Genomic DNA, 20,677 nt, shown 5'->3' on the forward strand with positions numbered 1-20,677 from the left:
TGAAGAATGAGATCCTCTTAAGGAGTTGTCTAGGGAATGTATAATGTCGAGTAGATGCACAGGTAAGAGTTAAGAGAATAATACAGATAGTATGCATTCATAGTAATTGACAGACTTCCTGGCGAAAATTCTTCGGAGGTTTTTTCTGATATGCCATGAGTCACTGTATTGAATGAAAAACAAAAAGTATCTATAAAATCTTAGCTGCTAGTAAAATGTTTCAAAAAGACACTGTGCAATGTTTACCAAAAAAAAAAAAAAGAAAAAGGTACTGTGCAAATCTAATTTTCAGATTCTAGACCTGTCTGGCAAATAAGAAGGCTAAGAGCAAGCTTACACAAAAGTCTTAAGTATATTTTTATTTGATCGAACATTGTTTGTTAGGTCAAAATTTGATGCTAAAAATCAATTTAATTACCGGCGAGAGGTCATGTTCTATTTAACTGCAAGAAATTAGTACAACAAAGTATGGTGTTAAACAATTAGAAGAACTAATTATAAAATTCGTTTTAGCTGATGCATGACTCCCTCTGTCCTCATTATCAACAATATCAGCATACATAATATTGCTAGGTAAAGCACAAGTTGAACTGTGTCAAATATGCATTCCAAATGAGCGTTCAATCTAATGGTTAATCCTTTTTTATTTTTTTTGACTGATAATCTAATGGTTAATCATTTTGACGAAAATAATGGTTAAACTTAATGGTTCTCTTATTGTCAATTAAGTCACAACTATTCATGGCAGACCGTTTAGTTAGATATCTATGCATTTCCTCTGGTCCAATATTATAAAAGAATAATTTGTCATATGAATTGGTGGAGCAAAATTCTCAGTAAGGATATATATCAGCATTCCCTAGAGGAAGATCTTCTATGCAAACAATTGTTCAAAAGCAAATTAAGCACGGTAAGTCAGATATGCAGCAGGCGGAAAATGGAACAAGGGAAGCATGATATATTAGAATGGTAAAGGTCTTGATGCATTCTAACACCATCAATGGGCAACAAAAGAATGTGATTATAATCCCAAAAGAAGAACCCAACATCCCCGAATCATATGAACCGCCTTTTCAGCCACAAAAAAGACTTGTCGGCCTATCTAATCCCATTACACATTTTAGTCCTTGAATCCGTTGTATATTCGAACAAAAAGTTACCGCCCAGCATGAATTTATTTCGTATATCATTATATCGTATTTTTGTACATAGTATATTTCTAATAGCAAGTATTTTGTCCGTATCCGTAATCCATAGACCCTCCACTATATCATTATTATCATCCAAGTAAATGAGTGCAGTTCTATTAATTGAAGAGCTCTATGTCCAACCGGGCTTCTTAATTTCTTGAGCATGCAAAGATTAGTAGATGGAATTAGCGACTGGAAGTACTGTGAGCAAGACCCCTGCTTGTTATCTTGCGAGAAAGGAATGGGAATAATTTCATGGCCTCCAGTCCGGTCACTTTTACATCAACATAATTGGTAGAACCAAACAACTCTGATGAGACACCCGTGGCAAGACTTTCCTTTGGAGGGTCGGTCCTTTCCCTTCCATAAGAAGCAAAAGAATCCTAAAGAAAAGGAAAATCCCAACAACTCCCAGATAAATCAGAGCTGCAAGTAATGGAACAAAATGGAAATAGAAGGGAAAGGATGCTGAACCAAGAAAAGGTCTGCCCGATTGAAGGTCTAACATGTGGATGACAAGCAATTATCTTCACCGACTCATGATCTCAAGATAGATAGATAGCTTCCACTGCTACTTTAATTCCATAAAAAGAAACAAACATAAAGGAGCGAAATTGAGACATGATATTCAAAATCTAGCACCTGCCATACATGAGATCTCAAGTACATTTCTGTATGAAATGAACTATCAGATCCAAAGTACAGAACTCCATCATTCCTCTACCATTACTTCTACGACCGTTGCTACCGATATCACTACTACTACTAGTAGTAGTATTGCTACTATTTGATGATATTTTAGCAGCAGCAGCAGGCAGCAGCAGCTCTTGCTACAATTTCTACTGCTACAACTGCTGCCACTAACAACAGCAAGTCTCAATAGTTGGACAGCAGTAATTTAAAGAGAAAGATAGTACTTAGTACTGGGCTACAATCTCGTGCAGATAGACATACCAATAGGGGTGAGGGAGTGATGAAGCAAAGATAGGTAAGGCCCTCGAAGTCATCGAAAGATCAGGCTGTTGCACCGGTGGCCGGTGGGGGGCTACGGGGACGGTCTGATGGGCCGGCGTCTGGGCGGCCACCCTGGTGCGAAGGTGGAGGCGGCTTCTTGCGCTTCTTCTTTTCATAGCTGATGCCCCGAGCCTTGGCCTGCATCTCGCGGACCTCGCGGAGGTAGAGGCGGACGGCGCGGGCGCCGAAGGGGTTGGCTTCGGGCTTGCCGCCGTTCTCCTCGTAGGCGGCGCGGAGGCGGCCGATGAGGGCGTCGAGGGATCCCCAGGCCTGGCGGAGCGGGCAGGGGCAGGGGGCGGGGGGGTTGGGGTGGCCAAAGAAGGGGCACATCTGGGTGTGGACCTTGGTCTTGCCGAACTGGTCCAGATAGCGGAGGAACTCCAGCACGTGGGCGCCGCTGCATCGCGAGAGGCTGAGCGGTGGCCGGTGGTTCTTGAGGTACTGCCCAAAGGTGTTCCAGTCGCGGCGCTTCTGGGACTCGTAGCGGCTCGGAGAAGGAACCGAGGGGGGATTGGAGCCGGCGGCGGGGGAGGAGGAGGAGGCCGAGGCGTTGGGGCTGGTGGGGGTGAAGCCTTCCGAAGAAGGGCTATCTGCTGGTTCCATGGTCTTATTTGTATATGTATATATGGAACCTACCAAACTCACCTCCGTCGCTCCTGTTGCTCTTCTTTCTTGGGGGAACTATATATCAGATAAGATAAAAGACCAGTTATTGCTTTATATATATTAATTTTCTTGCTGATAATGATAACGAAATGATGATGATCGATCTGGGATTTGGTGCATGCTGATGGATTTTTACCTATTTCTCACACACGCATACACACTCTCACAGAGAGAGAAAGATAAAGAGAGAGAGAGGGAGAGAACCAGATGAATAAATATATAGCTGGTGATATAATTCAGTCGTTGGTAGCGGGCACGGCTGCTGGTTGAAGCTCTCTTGCTTCTTCAGGATGAAGCTGTGATCTGCTGACAGATTTATAGGGGTCAGATTAATGATCGGATTAGGGGGGCGGCAGGGAGCTAGAGATGGAGGGTAAATTTTATTTTGGGCTTGGAGAGGTAGATTTGAGGGAAGGAATGTCGAATCTTACTCTTTTTTAGCTTTCTTTGATGAAGTGGGAAGTTCACTTGCGGATGATGTGCCGCTGGTGACTGCTGCTGCTAGAGAACATGAGAGCTTCTGGGGCCGATGGATTCCATGCTTTTGCTCTCAGCAGGAGTTCGGCAGGTGATTGGCCTAAAAAAGTGAAATTTCTTTTTCTTTTTTTCTTTTTTTTTTTTTTAAAACCTTGCACACACACAGAGAGAGAGAGAGAGAGAGAGAGAGATGAGCGGAGGGGTTAGAGCACAGGTTTCTGCGTTTATGGGCGAGAGGTTTGACGGTGGGTTGAAAGGTGATGGCGACAGGAAAAGGAAGTGCGGGGAGCGGGCAAAATATTAGTGGAGATGCGATGAACGCAACAACCTTCCAGAAATGACCAAAGTGCCTTTTGCCTAATTTCAACTTAGCTTCGACGCATTGTGTTATATTTAAGTACAGGATTTTTTTTTTTTAAATAATAAAGTACAGGCATTTGAGTTGATCCATCGTACTTTAAATTATTTTCAGAAAGGAATCCATTTATAGGATTCCTATCTATTACCAAAAAAAAATAAGATTTACTTTGTATTACTTTATGATGTATAAAGTTACCGATTCAAATATAATAATATAACAAGGATGATTCTCTCAAATAGCACCCTTATCATCGGTTAAAACATTTTTTGAAGCATTGTTAAAAGATTTTATAATTAAATTTATAATGAAAATAAATGATTATCATAAAACATTAATTGTTCCGGAAAGAATATTAATCAAAAGATTGGATTGATCAAGTGACAGCTATGGCTTCTATTGTGATGGTCAAAATAGTAACCTTGGATGCAATTGTCAGTCTAATGTAAATTAAAAAAAAAAAAATACTTTTTTTTGCCTCTCCTAACCTAATTCAAGATTATGCATCCAGAACATGTCTGCAACCGAAAGCATGATCATCATCCTTACCAACTAGATCGAGTATACACTTCCAGCGGTCATAAGTAATATGCATAAGACAAAGTAGGCCTCTTGAAATAAACCATACACTACCATGCTGCAAGTTGGCCTATTTATACGAAAGGAGACAACATGCTCACAAGACGAATCTTGGCCACCAACCTTAACGGGAAAGTCTTCATGGACAATATGTGATTTGATATTAGAAGGCTATTCATGATAAACTTGATCAAGAATCTGTTATTGTAAAAGAAATAATTCATGTAACTCATCAATTTTCTGATCATCACCAGCATCACTTGTGGCACAGTTGATTTATAATAGTAAAAGTTTGATCATAGTTAACAATATTAACAACATGTTTGTATTAATATTAATTTGTTGTAATTGTAGAATATGAAGATGTAGCTAATTGAATATATCCTTGAACTAGATAAAATTAATATGTCATTAAATCAAATCATGCGTAATCTCTTGTCATCATACCCTTCCTTTTTATCAACAAGATGGTAAAAGAGCATCAAAATTCATGAAGATCGTGAATGTTCTATAAAATGTGTAGTCACTAGACTTGAAACATATGTACCTATGTAAATTATGCCATCCATGATTTGTTGGTGAAAAATTTCCATCCATCAGGATCAAAATTTTCATCCCAACTTTAGATGCATGCAACAAGCCCAATGAACAATGTCATTACTAAACTATCATACAAGTTGGTAATATATCCTGAAAATGGACTAGTTTGGAAGCTAATTACCAGTACATGAGTAAGGGAATACCTATCATCAGAAGTCTAAGATCACATGAAAGTTAATGATCAGAAACCCACATGAACTCATATGGAAGACAAAATTTGGCAGCTAATGCTCAGATATCTTGAAGGTTAACAACCATGACAAAACTAAATTCAAAGAAAGCAGCATTTTTTTATTAGATTCAGAGTACTCCCTTGCTTATTCCATGTTTGAGGTTCCTAATGCGCGAGGAAAATAGAACATCGTGGTACTAAAAAAGGACGCACCCATGATAAGTCTGGACCGACCATTAAGTACAAATTTGAAGCCCCAAAACTTTCACGCTGTAAAATAGCAGCTTTTTTTTTAATGAGGCGGAAGAATCATACAAATCATTATAGGTACATCTAAAAAATAATCAAAAAATAAGAAAGAAGTTGAATCAAAATCATCCCTAATCAGTCCAGCTGAATACTTCGCAAGAAAGAATGCAATCCAGTCCACAATTTTATTCACTTTTCGATGAACATAAGATGCTCGAAAGTTACTTAGGCTCTTTACAATCCTCCAAATATCCTACGATAAAAGATGACCTCCTCTAGCAGCAACTGCCTCTCCATAGAGAAAAATGAACTCGGCTCTGAGAGCAAGCCTCACGTAGAGAATCCCCTGAAGCCGCTGGCAGCAAATATTTAGTGGAGGCGGCAACTCCGTTGAATGAGTTAGCTGCGGCTGTGGGCCAGCCTCCTACGTAGTATCCCATGCATATGTATACACGACATACGTTTGGGCAAAGCAATCTATGTTATATTCGAAACAGACGTAGCAGTGGACTAGCATACGAAGTGCCTAGCTATTGATTTCATGGTGGCGCTACAAAACAGCTGTTATATGAATTTGTGCGTGCGTGTGTAGACAACGATATCTCAAATACAAGGGAGAATATACATAATGCTATTATTTTTTTACTTCATGTATTTATCATAATGACTTTGAAGAAATATTAAATACAGTAATAACTTAAATAAGAAAACAATTTCTGAGCTTTTGTTTGGTGAAATAATATTGAAAAGCGTCTGTCGGCTTTAAGTTGTGGCCTTTAGATGCACGGTTATGATGGTATTATATAAATCATCCTGACTGATTCGAGGAAAAAAAAATCAGACCGTGCATTTTATGCGCTGGCATGAATTTTTGCAAACTATTTGGAAGTTTGGCAGGATTGCTGCTTGACCTTCCATACGTAGCATCAGATGGGAAGTGTTGTCTCCACATCAGCTCCAAAGACGATGTGGCAGCCATCTTGACTTACTTGAGAAGTCTGGTGATAATTACCAAGTTGGTAACCTGGAAATTGCAAAAGGACACAAGCTGTAAAATATTTTTGTGATATTTTTGCAAAAAGATGTATTTTTGTGATCAAAAACAAACATTCCGTATATTTCTTAAAAGAATCAATGTGGCTTATGGATACATTGTGTTTGTCCCACTACTACGGCCGACGGTGACCTGCCATATAAGCTCTTAAGGCTGTATTTCGTCTGAGCGAAGACAAGATATGCAACAGAAAAATAGTGAACTCAGAAATCTGACTCAAAATGACACTCGGTAAGGTCGAAATTGTGTATGACAACTGTGCCAGTGAAAATCGGAGCACAGGCTAACTCTGTTTCCAAGTGCACCCTTTCAATCACCATTACGTACAGGATGCCCCTCTCGCTATCAAGCGATCCAAAGACACAATCTGCCCCTCTCTTCATTCTCCTATATCCATTGAATTTAAAGAGTATATTGCTGCTTTTCTAGGACAATAACATTCTCATGGAAAACAGCTAGCTGCACAGCCAACATGGGACCGTTCCTAGGTAATTTCACACGACCCATGCCATTCTTTTGTAATTACTATATATATATATATATATATATATATATATATATATATATATATATATATATGTTGGGGAATACCTCCGACCGACCGACCGACGGCCGGAAGGACCGACCGACCAACAGTCGAGCGGGCCGGCCAACTGACGGCCGGACCGACCGACTGACGGCCGGACCGACCGACTGACGGACGCCATCACCGACTAGTTATCGGCTCACGACCGACTGAGGATATGTCGGGCGCACCTTTCCCAACCGACTGAACCCAGGGGTCTGATGGCCGACTCACGTGAAACCCGCCGACCAGCGGAGGAGTCCGACGCCACTCGGCTGGCCACCGACTTAGGGTCGGTCGACTCCTCCAATCGCCGTACAGCCGTCAGACCTTGTCAGTTCTGACAGCAACATGCGGCACGACTACCTAGGGGCATTGTCCCGCCGGAAGCATTGTCAACCCTAGTGATTTGACGGTCACACGGTGACATGACACTTTCACGGCGACTCTGACAGTCTACAGTGAGTTGACAGTTCCTCACTTGTCTGCGCCATTAATGACTGCGCCATACCGTGCTCCACTATATAAACCGGAGAAGGCAACAGTGCAAGGGAACGGCTCAATCGCTCCCATTTCTCGACTTCGAAACCACAGGCTCGCTCCTCCCTCTCTTTCTCTCTCTCCCTCGATCGAGCTCTCTGTCTACATTTCACTGTTGCCCAGTCATCTCTCTGACTTGACCGTCGGAGGGTCCCCGCCGGAGCCGCCTCCGGTCAGTGTGGACTTCTCATTTTTGCAGGTGCACATTCCCCAACGATCGGACGACGAGGCGATTGCCGCAATAATATATATATATATATATATATATATATATATATATATATATATATATATATATATATATATATATATATATATATATATATAGCTTTGCTCTCTCTATTTTTCTTTTTTTTTCTCTTTCTCTGACAGGGAAGATAAACACGAATAGTTAAATCGATCTTCTTCCTCTTTGCCGAGAGGAGAGATAAGTCATATATATCCAACTTGGACAACCAGACTGCATCGCATAAGCCATAACAATTTCTATTTTTCTTTAAAGTGCATACTAGCCAAGATACATCACCCTGTACCAGTGCTACATCAGCCAACAATCTTATCATTTACCAATTTTACCAATCTATCTATCTGCTAGAGGAGTTACGTCGGCATGAATCTAAAAACAAACAGACTAACAGTTGGGCGTCACATTTGTCTTTTTCTTTTTCTTTTTTTTCTCTTTTTTTGATGGTAAGAGAGCATTTTCTTTATGGCAAAAGACTCGTACAAGCCGTTCATAATCTAACAAGAAGCATATTCGATCAATTCTCTTCATCTTGCATCTCTAGTTGAAATATTTGAACCTTAAATATGAAAAAGTTTCCTCCACAATTAGGATGGCAGCTGGGCAGGTTTTTTCAGGTTTTCAAACGATTGCAAACCCTAATGGATTCATTTAGCAAAATCTTATGGAGTTTGAGATAGATTTGAGATTTGAAAATAAATCTATTAGGATTTCGAATCAGGTTGGAGTTTGCACCTTAGGTATATATATGTGTATGTATAGTTTATCACTAAAGTAAAAAACTCATTTGTATTTAGTTTATATACCAAATTATTTATATCCATTTTTATCTAATATTGTTCCACTTTTTTTGTAATTCTAAGTCAAGTATATAACCCGATCCAAATAATGATTATTGGGTAGGTTTGGATACCCGTTGGATTTATCATTTTTTAATTGGACTGGTTTGAAATTTTGGATAGGTTTTTAATCAAGTTTAGGATGGGTTTGAATAGTAAAATTTAAATACCTTAGGATATGAGTCGGGTAAATTTTGCAAATACCCTACCAATTTCCATCGATCCACAATCTTCTTTTCCTCTTTCAAATATTTCCATGAATTGATGCATTGTCGTGTAGTCTACCTAAAACAGAGAGTTAGGAATCTCTCTATACGGCAAATGTGTGATGGAAAGAGGGCCGTTGGTGAATCAAGAACATCTTCAACCTATAAGCTGTCTTAATGCATAATGAAATCATAAATTTTGATTTTGGAAGATACAGAGAAAACTTACTTGCTATTTAAAATCTTGTTCAATTATAACAATTATACTTAGCTATTATGATGACATATTGTTGGGTATAAAATATCCTCAGCCGAAGTTTGTAAAAGGCCGATCCTTCCAGGGCTCTTCCGGCTTCCGACTTTATATGGCATCTTTTTGAACTCCCTCAACCGTCCGAGCTTCTATATACCATCCAGACTTCTCCAATAATAAGCTCCCCCATTCATCTACCGGACTGCTTCAAATGCTTTCTGGGCTTCACTATCAACTGATTTTCTACAGTGATCGACTATTCTCCGAATCTCTTCCAGACTTCTTCCGACCACGAACGACTTTACTCCGAACTCCTCCCGGACTCCTACATGAGCCGGACTCCATTCGAACTTCTACAATGGATGGATTCCAGACGAATTCATACAAAAGTCGGATCTCTACCCCAAACTTCTATTGCAGGTGGACTTCATCCGAACTCCTACAAGAGTCGGGCTCCGTCCGAACTTCTATAGTGGATGGATCACAGACGAGCTTCTATAATGAACAGGCTCCACCAGTAGGATCTCTACTCCAAACCTCTTCCGGACTTCGTCAAGGACCGAGCTTCTCCAGCGACGGGACTTTTACAGTAAGCGGTCTGCTCCGAACTTCTACGATAACCGGTCTCCATCCGGACTTTTACAGTAAGCGGCCTCCTTCCGAACTTCTACAGGAGCCGGACTCCGTCCGAACTTTTACAGCGGTTGGATTCTGGACGAACTTCTACAACGGACGTACTCCAGCCACCGAATTTCTATAGTGACTGATTGTCTCTGGTGTCTTCCATACCTCTCCAGCCGTCAACCTTCGACAGTGCCAACCGACCTTCTATGAATCCATCTGGTCTCCTCCAGTAAAAGAACTTCCACAAGCCTTCCGAATTCCGCTATCGGCCGACCTTCTGTCAGATTTCTCGAGCAATCGGACCTCTCCGGTGGACAATCTTCAGACGAGCTTCCACATCAGACAAATCCCAGACGGACTTTTCTGACAATCGGATTTCTACCGAACTTCACCAACAGAAAGTCTCCATCCGAGCTTCTACAACAGATGACTCCCGCCTGTAGCATCAGCGCCCAAGGCATCCGATAATAGTGGACTCATCAGCAACCTCGAAAACATCCGAGTTTCTCCTGGATTGTTAAGACAGAGAGCCATTCCACTCCATCAGATGTCCCAACCGAGCTTCAGCCGTAAGGCCTAAACCTCTGGCAAGTCACGACAATGGCCACTATCCTGCTCCACTCTCTGTAACGGATTTCGCGTGGCTCCACCACTCTCTGGCAAGTCGCGACAAAAACACCACCCTACTCTCCATAACAAACTCCACATGGTCCTGAACGACCCCCTGACGCCACTACTCTTCGTAACAAACTCCGCGTGGCCCCGAACGGCCCACTACCAGGCGGTTACAGACGTCGCTGTCAATCAGTTACGCTCTCCATCTATAAAAAGGGACCTCCAGATACGTTCTTCTCTAAGCTCTAAACTCTATCTCGAAACTTTATTAAAATTCTCATTTGAGTGCTCCATTTCTGTTGAGGTAGAGTACTGACTTGAGCGTCGGAGGATCTTGCCGGAGCACCCCCAACTCCGGTTTAGACTTTTCTTGCAGGTTTCAACGGCGGACGCGATCCTCTCGACTCCAGCTTCTCCGATGTCGACGGAATTCTGCACCAACACATATCATATCCTATTAGAGTAAGAAAATAGTGTTATGAATATTTGAATATACTATTTAAATCTTAATATTATCATTATATATGTAGAGATTTGCATGAAAAGTTGAAAAATAAACTTTCAACCATTATAATAGTCCATCTTCAAGCAATGTCTAGGATTGAAATTGATTAAATATGGATTGGATATTAGTAATATCCATATCCATATGTATTTTGTTTGATAAATATAGATATGGATACATATATTGGTTGGACATAAAAATCATATTAATATTTATTTTTAAATAAATATAGATACAAATCAAATGATAGAAATATAGAAATTAATATAGATATAAATCAGATAATTAAATATTACTGTTATAAAATCAAAGATATTACTAAATAGAAGTCAACCAAATTAATAGCATATTAATATGTTAATTTATTTTAAAAAAATTATAAGTATTATATAAAATTAACTTAAATTACAAAGAGAACAAAGAGAATTAGATACTCAGATATACGTGAAATAGTTATTTATCCACACATACACACACATATATATTATGGACATAGATATATTTATAGTTATTAGTCGAATATTTAAATTTTTATTTATATCTGGATATATTACATCCGATATTAAAATACGTTTGGATGAATATGATGAGGTCCACTTTCACCCCAGCAATGTCATAATAATCAGTTACTTATATAATACGGAGAAACTCGTCATGTGTCTCCAGGATACCTGTTTTGCACGAGCTTTCTTGTTGGGATGCGATAAATCGCCTTGTTCTTCCTTTCAAAGCTCGATGAATTATGACATAATCCTCTCAAATTATAATCCGCATTCTTCGTTCTATTTATTTATACCTTGAATCGGATGCCATGATGAAACCCACGATTGCGGTATTTAATTTCATCATCATCCATGGAATAAAATGACCCAGTGGTACGTACAGCATCAATCATCGATTCGAGTAGCCTTCTTACGGATCTGGAACGAAGCTTAGCACCAACTTGCATAACATAATCATCAATCCAACCTGCGTTCTTGCTGGCTGCACCTTTCCACGACAATACCTGGACTCGGAATCTTATGGCTCCTGCGGTGATCCAGTTGGGGATCAGTCCATGAGCAGTTCCTTGTCACCACATAAACAATCAAGTCCTCTGATCTCAGAAAATAAAAAATAACAAAAAAAAAAAAAAAAAAAGAAGTTGACCAGAACATAGGCATTCTTTTTCCGAGGACCGACAGAATGGTGCACGTGCCTTCCCAACAGCCTCTTCACCCATCGACCTAAAAATCGCCCCACAAAGATCCAATCACCATATATATATATATATATTCCTTTAAGCTTTCCTTTTGCAACTCCAGGGATGTTAATAGGTCGTCAAAGTAGGACCAGCATAGTTTTGCTTGCTGTTCCCTCCATCATAGACCTGTTATGTGTCAGCTCTTGCAGTGACAGAGATGCCTTTGCAGCCGGTCAAGGCTTCTCCGTGAGCTGGTGAAGTTGTACAGTAGGCTGCTCACATGGCCCACAGTAGAGTCGAGTGCTCCACAACTGGTTCCGGCCGCACGTCGATCATCTCGACCGGTCCTAATTCGCCGCATCTGGAGCAGCTGTGCCTCTTGCCTACACTTCCCACCCCATCTCGAATACAATAACGACTATGGAAGAAAGATGATCAGAATATCCAGTATTTAAACCACAACGACATGGACCAAGAAGAGAAAAATTGGAAGCTTTTTCACCGGTGCAATCTACCCACCCATCACGATCGAGCATGGATTCAGATGGAACTGAAGACAATACCCAACCTCGTGTTGATGGAACCCATCCATAGCAACAATAAATCAACTAAGAAAGGTATATTTGAGAGCCCTGTGTGCTCCAATCCGAGCAAAGTGTTGCACCAGAATCGACATTAGACTGTCCATCCAGGTAGCGAACGACGTAAATATTTCTGACAATTGTATGCTGCAATCAGACCACTTGTCCAAATAATTCTAACATGGACAAATACCCCACCGTGGTGGTCCTTGTTTTGACAATGTCCAACCCTGAGCAAGGATCTCCAGAAATGTTAATAAGAATGCTGGTTGGCTGTAATGCCGAGCAATGAAATTATGAAAAGGACGAGGCTTCCAATGTGAGAGGATTATTTGGAAAAAGAGGATCAAGAATGATTGATACTTGTGATTGTGACCAAATCTCGATAAAAAAAAATGGAAATTTATAACGCCAGCTCGCACTGATCTTTCAGAATGTCAGATCACATCAGCCTAACCAAAGCTCATACAACCATGAAATTTCATGCCCATGATTCCAGCAGAATTGATGGCCGGTCCCGCATCAGCCTTTCTGGCCACCAATATGGCAACCTTCCTCTCTCAAAAATATCAAAAATAACAAAGCATGACTGCAACAAGACAACAGTAGAGCTCAATCTTCTGCAAAAGCCAAAATAGCCGCTTCATGCAACAAGATCTCTGGGACAGAATATCTGAAACCTCCACTAATCCTAGCTCCTTGCTGCATTAAGGAAGCATTTAAGTTGCCAGATCAATATTACTAGGTTCAATATCGAAGGTACCACACTTACAAGCAACCTTATACTTCACATTTCTTAAAGCATCAGGTACCAAAATCTTAATCCTGTCCTCGAAGAATCTACAGGTGGCAACACTTGCATACTAACCAATCGTTCTGGGCAGTAATAAAACTTCTCTTGACCCCACTGAGAACAACTGCAGTCCCATCACCCAATTCAATCTCATCATCTGATCTAACCATTGAATTCTCCCCATTGACCTGATTTAGGACATTAATGTTGCCGAAGGTTCCACAGTTCCACCATATAATTCAGTAATATAGACTTATTTATATGAACTATTTGGACGTTCCATGGCGGTGAAACGACTCTCATTTGGAAAACTGGACTGCATACAAGTTCCATAGCTTTCTCCAACATATTTTTCTGCCACCATGCAGTCTGCTGAACGATCAGCTGCGTCATTAGAGAATCCAAAAGCATCTTTTCTTCTGGACAGATAACACTGGAAGCAACCACTCGATTTTTTGAATTATCAGCAATTTGCTTAACCAACCTAGGATAGTTTTCACCGACTCGACAAGAGCAACAGCTTAAATAGGAATATTGGAAAATCTAACCAGCCAACCATCCATCACTTGGTCCCCTCAATCAACCACCATATTCTCCAAGTTGAATATGGAGCAGCTGCTAAGAAGAAACCAGAAGTTATATGACCAGCTGGATCAGAGGAAACAGACTAATCCATTGTTCCTTGGGACACATTAGATGGTAAAATTGGTATACCAGCTACCTGTCTGTCTGTCTGTCTGAATAATTCTTGTTTTCCCCATGCCACCTCAATCAGTTTGATTCAGTCCCTAATCTGGCCAGCAAACATCATCCAAGTACTATCCAAAATACTCATTCTTTTCTTCCAATTCTTCATCCAGAAAAACTTCTTCCTCAATGGTAGGATTCATTGCTGCAATATCTTTCCTCAAGTGCATGTGCACCCATTTCTTCCTGTCCCCATATCATCCCTGGAAGCTCTGTTGAAGCACCTTCTGTTCGCAGACTCCGTCAATCAAGCTATTCTGTATGAAGCTCCTAAAAGTTCCCCTTTTTGTAAATCTAGGAAGCATCAAGTTCCATAGCAGTGATGTCCGTTTGCTTGTACATGGACTCCATCTATGACCATAATTTTCCAGCCACCATCTGCTGATTCAAATTAGAACCAAATTAAAATCCTCTGAGGCAAACAACAATGAGATTGCAAAAGCTCAAACATGAAGAGGGACGGGAGGAACAAAAGAAGGAAACTAGTCAGCAGCAGGGTAATTTGGATAACACATATGTGGGACATAGAGAACCTGTTGTTTTACAAACATCAGTATTCAATAAACTTTCATTATCCTCCTGATGGTTACTTTAGTTAGATGGATTGTAACTTGAGAAATAAAGCTGTAACATATAGAAAACAAAGCAAAAGGTAACCATAAGTGTATCTTCAGGAAGCAGACACCAAGCACAACATCAACTTACCTGGTATCCATGTGTGAGAACTTTAATTTTCCATTCAAATCGTGTTGCCTTTTTCGCTTCATAATTCATTCTTTTCATCGCGATCTCCATTTCATTTTGTACAGCAGCTAGTTTTCACTGTTGCCAGCCACACTGGCATGACCATAACTGCAATGATCGGGGAAGTACATAAGATCCCTGGCATGCATCATGTCCTTTGACAAATTATTAAGAGTCTCATATTTATGCCTATTACCACCCAAAGAAATATAATCTCTTCCTCAGTCAAAACAGCCAGCCTGAAAGTGAGTGAATGTGGGGGAGAGACTAGATTATAGTTCTTTAATGATGACAAGGCTACTGAAATATATAAAGCATGTTATAGTCTTAAATATGTCTAATAAGACTATAAGCTATATTTCTTTTTCCCGTTTGTGCTTTGGTGTGAGTACTGAAAAAATGCACATGAAAAAGGCAAATGGAGACAACAAAGGACGTATTTAAATTGAGCTTCTACGTGCCTCCAAAAAGAAAAAAATGCGAGTCACTTGCTTCCAAGATGCAGAAACTCGACTTCTCCTACCCCAAATTGTTAAGCACGTTCTTCAATCGGCAACGGCGCAAACCAGCAATCAATTTGCTGCTACTGTTATTATACTACCAAACATGCTATTTCAATAAAACAAATTACTAGCTTAAGAAACCAGCAATCAATTTGCTGCTACTATAAACCTCAAGGTTTCCGACTAACAAGTTAATCTAAATTTCTGATAGGTAATCATTTCCCTCACGTACTATATAACCACCAGATTCTGAGAATTATCTCTTCAACAATAACTTTACCATCAGAATAAGGGACCATCCATTTTGTTGGATGGATGTCTGACCAGGACATCACCTCCTAAGATTCTTTCAGTACCACGTAATGCAGCAGGAAGAAAAAAAAAAAAATAAAACAATCAAAATACGTAGATCAGCGACAAAAAGGCTCGCCTCCACAGGGTATGCAAACTTCACTATGAAAAAAAAAATTTATAAGAAGAGACCTCACCCTCAACCTTTGTACACCCAATTTTCTCTCTCTAGAAGTTCCCCTCTCAAAAGCTCTCTCTCTCCTGCAAGACCCCCTGAACCCCTGAAGTGCCTGGCGTCCGCTGTCCAGGAGCCTCCTGCTCCTTCTCTCTCAGCAACGCGCGCTTCTTCCTCGGTTCCGTACGGCGTCCACAGTGCAAAACCAAACCCACCACTTTCCTCTGCATCACAGGCCCTTTTAAAGGGCTTAAACGAGATTTAGATTAGATTTAGGAGTCCTTAATCAACCCAAATCACGTCCCAGACCGTCGGATCAAGACCGGGAGTCACCTGGGCCCTCCGATCGCGCTCCGATCCATGGAATAGTATCGTAGACCGTGAGAAACACATGGAAAACGCCCACGCGGTCCACAGGCCCACCCGTGGACCGCCCGGTCCATGATGGACCGGAGTACAGGGCCCGAGCAGGGCGCCTGGGCCTGGGCCGTGCCCGCACACCCGGCTGGGCTGCCCGCCCGCTGGGCAGCGCGCCTGGGTCGCGCGTCCCACGCATTGGCCCCGCCTGGGCCGCGCGCCGTCGCCGCTCCGCCGGCCCGCCGTCGGCCGCCGACGGTCCTCCACTATCTCGAGTTTCGTGCCGACTTCAAATGCCCGTATCTTCTCCGTCCGAGCTCCGTTTTGGATGATCTTGATCTCGTTGGACTCCATTTTTCACTGCGAACCTCGCTGTGAGCTCAATGTAGGCTAAATCTCGAGATGTCAAATCCTAACAATCTTCACCTCGACTCGATATTCGGCCTTCTCCAAACTCCGAGAGCTTTTGGATCTCCTCATCCCCATGCCCTGGGGCAATCACCTGCTGATCATGGATGGGCAAACATAGAAGTCGAGCCAGGCTGTTCGATCCCATCTCCGTCGTATGCTGTGCTCTTCCTGACCTGAGACCTGCTCGGGGCATCATCCTACGGCAATAGGAATCTCACCTTGCGACGTCGCCTTTCGTCCTCCCGAGTCTCTGTCTCGTGTCCGATCCGCCTCCTGGAGCTCCACCTCGCTCTGGGCTCCACCTGGCTCCCGAAGCTCCACCTCGCACTAGGCTCCCTGCCAGATAATAATGTCCTCTGCTCCCCTTCTTCCCCTCCAGCACAATCCTATCATCGCGTAGCACCCTCAGGATTCCTCCACCAGCTACCGTCCTGTAGCCTCTCGAATCCAGTCTGCTAAGTGAGATAAGATTTTGCCTGAAATCAGGTATGTATCGGATCTCCCCCAATCTCCTCACTGCACCATCATGTGTCCTCCAGCTGACCGTCTCAATGCCTCTGATCGCACAGCTCGGTCCATCCGACAGATATACAGTGCCCTCACTGTTCTTCAGGGAGTCAAACTGCTCCTCTCTGCAACATACATGATAGGGGCATGCAGAATCTAATATCCACTGCTGGGAAGAAGTAGATATCTCGTCAGATATCTCCAAGACATCTCTATCAGAATCGCTGCCGGCCGTCGCTACAGCAGCCACCATCCGATTTTTAAGTTGAGGGCAATCTCTGGCTAGATGCCTCAACTCCTTACACCGGTAACACTTGTTTTGCTCAAGTCCCTCAGAGACTTAGACTGCCCTCGTTGTGATCTCCTGTTGCTCCATCTACCACCTTCTGCTCCTCCAGAAATTACCAAAGCTGAGCTACCGCCACCTGAGCTCGAAGCTGGGTTCTTCCTCCTGAGAATCTCGTTCTGGAGTATCGCCGTGGTGACCTCATCCATCTTGATGGTGCTCTTCCAAACTAGAAGAGCAGCTACCAAGGACTCGTACGAAAGAAGAAGCGACGCCAGCAAAACCAGCGCCCTGGTCTTCTCCTCAATATTCTCACCAACGCTGAGGAGATCGGTGAGGATCTTCTGGAAGTGACTAAGATGCTCCTGTACGCTCTGTCCCTCAGTCATCTATAGTTGGTAGAACTGCCTCCAGAGGAAAAGAGTGTTGGTGAGAGACTTCACCATGTACAACTTCTCGAGCTTCGACCACAGCATCGTCGGAAAAGTCTTGCTCAGCACATGGATCACCACCTCATCCGTCAGGTACATGCGGATGGTACTCACTGCCTGCATCTATAGCCGTTTCTAATCCCGTACCTCCATGGTGGTCGGCTTCTCATCGCACAAAAGAGCATCGATCAACCCCTGTTGGATGAGCACGTCCTTCACCCTTGCCTGCCACAAGGAGAAATTGCTCTTACCATCAAATTTGTTGATCTCCATCTTGATTGTTTCTGTCTTCTCCATCTTCAGTCTTGCTCACCACCGCTGCAATCTGCGTCCTTGTACCGTCTTGCTCTGATACCACTTGTTAGGTGGATGTCTGACCAGGATACCACCTCTCAAGATCCTTTCAGTACCACGTGATGCAGCAGGAAGAAAGAAGAAACAAAACAAAACAATAAAAATACGTGGATCAGCCACAAAAGAGCTCGCCTCCATGGGGCATGCCAACTTCACTATGAAAAAAAAAATTTTACAAGAAGAGATCTCACCCTCAATCCTTGTACATCCAATTCTCTCTCTCTAGAAGTTTCTCTCTCAAAAACTCTCTCTCTCCTGGAAAACCCCCTAAACCCCTGAAATGCCTGGCGTCCGCTGTCCAGAAGCCTCCTGCTCCTTCTCTCTCAGCAATGCGTGCTTCTTCCTTGGTTCCGTACGGCGTCCACAGTGCAAAACCAAACCCACCACTTTCCTCTGCGTCACAGGCCCTTTTAAAAAGCTTAAACAGGGTTTAGATTAGGTTTAGGAGTCCTTAATCAACCCAAATCACGTCCCAGACCGTCGAATTAAGATCGGGAGTCACCTGGGCCCTCCGATCGCACTTCGATCCATGGAATAGTATCGTGGACCGCGAGAAACGTGTGAGAAACGCCCATGCGGTCTACAAGCCCACCCGTGGACCGCCCGGTCCACGGTGGATCAGAGTACAGGGCCCAGGCAGGGCGTCTGGGCCTGGGCCGCGCCCGTGCACCCGGCTAGGCCGCGCGTCTGGGTCGCACATCCTGCGTGTTGGCCACGTCCGCGCGCCACTGCCGCTCCGCCGACCCGTCGCCGACGGTCCTCCACCACCTCGAATTTTGTGCCGACTTCAAAAGTTCGTATCTTCTCCGTCCGAGCTCCATTTTGGATGATTTTAATCTCATTGGACTCCGTTTTTCGCCATGAACCTCACTGTAAGCTCAATGTGGGCTGAATCTCGAGACGTCAAATCCTAATATATTTCGAAAATATTCTCTTAAGTAGTATGCATACGATTGGCAGAAGACTCTTTCAGCAGTACCACTCGAGTCATCCAAGTTTATTCTAGCTATCTATCTTCCTTCTGCTCTGTATAACATTTCCATCTAGGTGCTTGTTAATTGTTCAGAAACATCTTTTAACCTTCATGAGCAAGGGCGGGGCAGCAATTTAAAGAGACTAAAATACCGCCTTTCTTTCTCCGAACGACTTCTAGAGTGCCATCATCAATCCCAAAAAAAATAAAAAGAAGCAATTTTCTGAAAGAAACGCAAAACATTGAAAGAACAAGAAAACCACTCACTCCCTTCTTGTATCGTAGAGACCGAGCCCCTGGTTATTTTCGTATTTTAATCACCGCCGTCTTGAGGAACTCGTCCTCCGCGTTCTTCCAAACGCCTCCCTCTATAATGAATCTTGTCATGCTATGCCCCCACTTCTTCTTCCTCTTCCGCCATGTCTCAGGTTTCAGGCAATCTAGGGATGTTCTTCGATTCCCTTGGGTTTCGATTCAGTAGCCGAACGAGGAGGAATCCTCGGCCTAGGATTTGAATCCGTCCCCTTGCCAAGGTTTTGGTCTGCTAGGCTTCCAGCGATTTCGCCCTCCACGGGGAACGAAGCTCACCTGTGGTTCAAGGGCCCCGCTTATCGAACCGAAGAGTTAGCTATTTACGGACCGGGCTCCGGTGATCCTGCTTCGCTTACCAGCTCGGCTTCTCTCAAGCCCAATATGGTCCAATTTGGGACCAGCCCAACAAGCCAATAACAGGGCAGCAGCACATTGGGTTGGCCCAACTGCAGTTATACGTCAACTTGATGAAGATTCCGAATAGTATATGCATGCAGACGCGACAAAATGAACTCCCCAGATCATGTTCGATGTTACCCATGTTATATATTCCAACTTTGTCTTGGGTAGTCCATCTCGCATGGCATTTGCATCGTAAACCAATCTGGTCTGATAAGCTAGCAGCACAAAGGCTGATTGTTAGGTACGACGAGATGGCTGAACAGGATTTTCTCAAGGGTCGATTGTTGGAGTTACAGAAGAACATGATCCTGGGGTTCCTCGACTCCAATTGCAAGTTTTGGTAAGAGCAGTTGGAAACGCAACATTATATCATACACCATACCAAAGCGGTAACAAACAACAGCACTAGTCTTTTCTGGAAGGGAAACAACAGCACTTAATGAAATAGCAAGCTTAGTGAATTATTGCCTTCCCAAAGGGACTGAGTTTACACTAGGATTTTTTGCTGGTATTTCACTCTTTAATTTTATCCTCGAAAGCGAACTTCCAGATCACCATTGCCTATTTCGGATACATCAGTAGGTCTTCCCCCACCTTTCTCACTACTGCTATTGCTCCAACATTTCATCTGCCCATTTCCAAAATAATTCTTTCTATTTTTGCTAGGCATCAGATTCAATACTCCCATGTCCGCGACAGATATACAGGTGATACCATTTTTGTTACACCAAAGTAAGCATAAAGCAAGCAAATCCATATACAAAAGGATAAGTAACTGATACTCCGCCAAAGAATGGTACGAATACAAAATAAGTTGCACTACTGCAAGCTATGCAACATATATTTACATATTCACAACACTAAAATTTGGGAGCGA

At 42.6% G+C, this 20,677-nt stretch overlaps 1 protein-coding gene across 3 annotated transcripts; it reads right to left on the reverse strand.

The window, feature by feature from the left end:
• Positions 1 to 1,796: 1,796 nt before the first annotated feature.
• LOC105032912 (protein LIGHT-DEPENDENT SHORT HYPOCOTYLS 4) lies at positions 1,797 to 3,530 on the reverse strand. Of its 3 annotated transcripts, none has more exons than XM_010907497.3 (3): positions 3,302 to 3,530; positions 3,007 to 3,173; positions 1,797 to 2,885 (listed from the first exon to the last, which is right to left on the reverse strand). In XM_010907497.3, the coding sequence occupies exon 3, from the start codon at positions 2,805 to 2,807 to the stop codon at positions 2,205 to 2,207; it is 603 nt and encodes a 200-aa protein (XP_010905799.1). In that variant the 5' UTR covers positions 2,808 to 2,885; positions 3,007 to 3,173; positions 3,302 to 3,530; the 3' UTR covers positions 1,797 to 2,204. The 3 variants fall into 3 exon arrangements, with proteins under 3 accessions (XP_010905799.1, XP_010905797.1, XP_010905798.1); XM_010907495.4 differs by having other exon boundaries at positions 3,075 to 3,173; positions 3,302 to 3,529; XM_010907496.4 differs by having other exon boundaries at positions 3,075 to 3,176; positions 3,302 to 3,529.
• Between the last annotated feature and the right edge of the window lie 17,147 nt (positions 3,531 to 20,677).

The sequence above is a fragment of the Elaeis guineensis genome, chromosome 16, assembly GCF_000442705.2.
Source record: "Elaeis guineensis isolate ETL-2024a chromosome 16, EG11, whole genome shotgun sequence".
Taxonomy (NCBI): domain Eukaryota; kingdom Viridiplantae; phylum Streptophyta; class Magnoliopsida; order Arecales; family Arecaceae; genus Elaeis; species Elaeis guineensis.

Bases quoted from the DNA above. Each gene is read 5' to 3' on its own strand.
- LOC105032912 (XM_010907497.3), bottom strand. From the start codon at position 2,807: ATGGAACCAGCAGATAGCCCTTCTTCGGAAGGCTTCACCCCCACCAGC.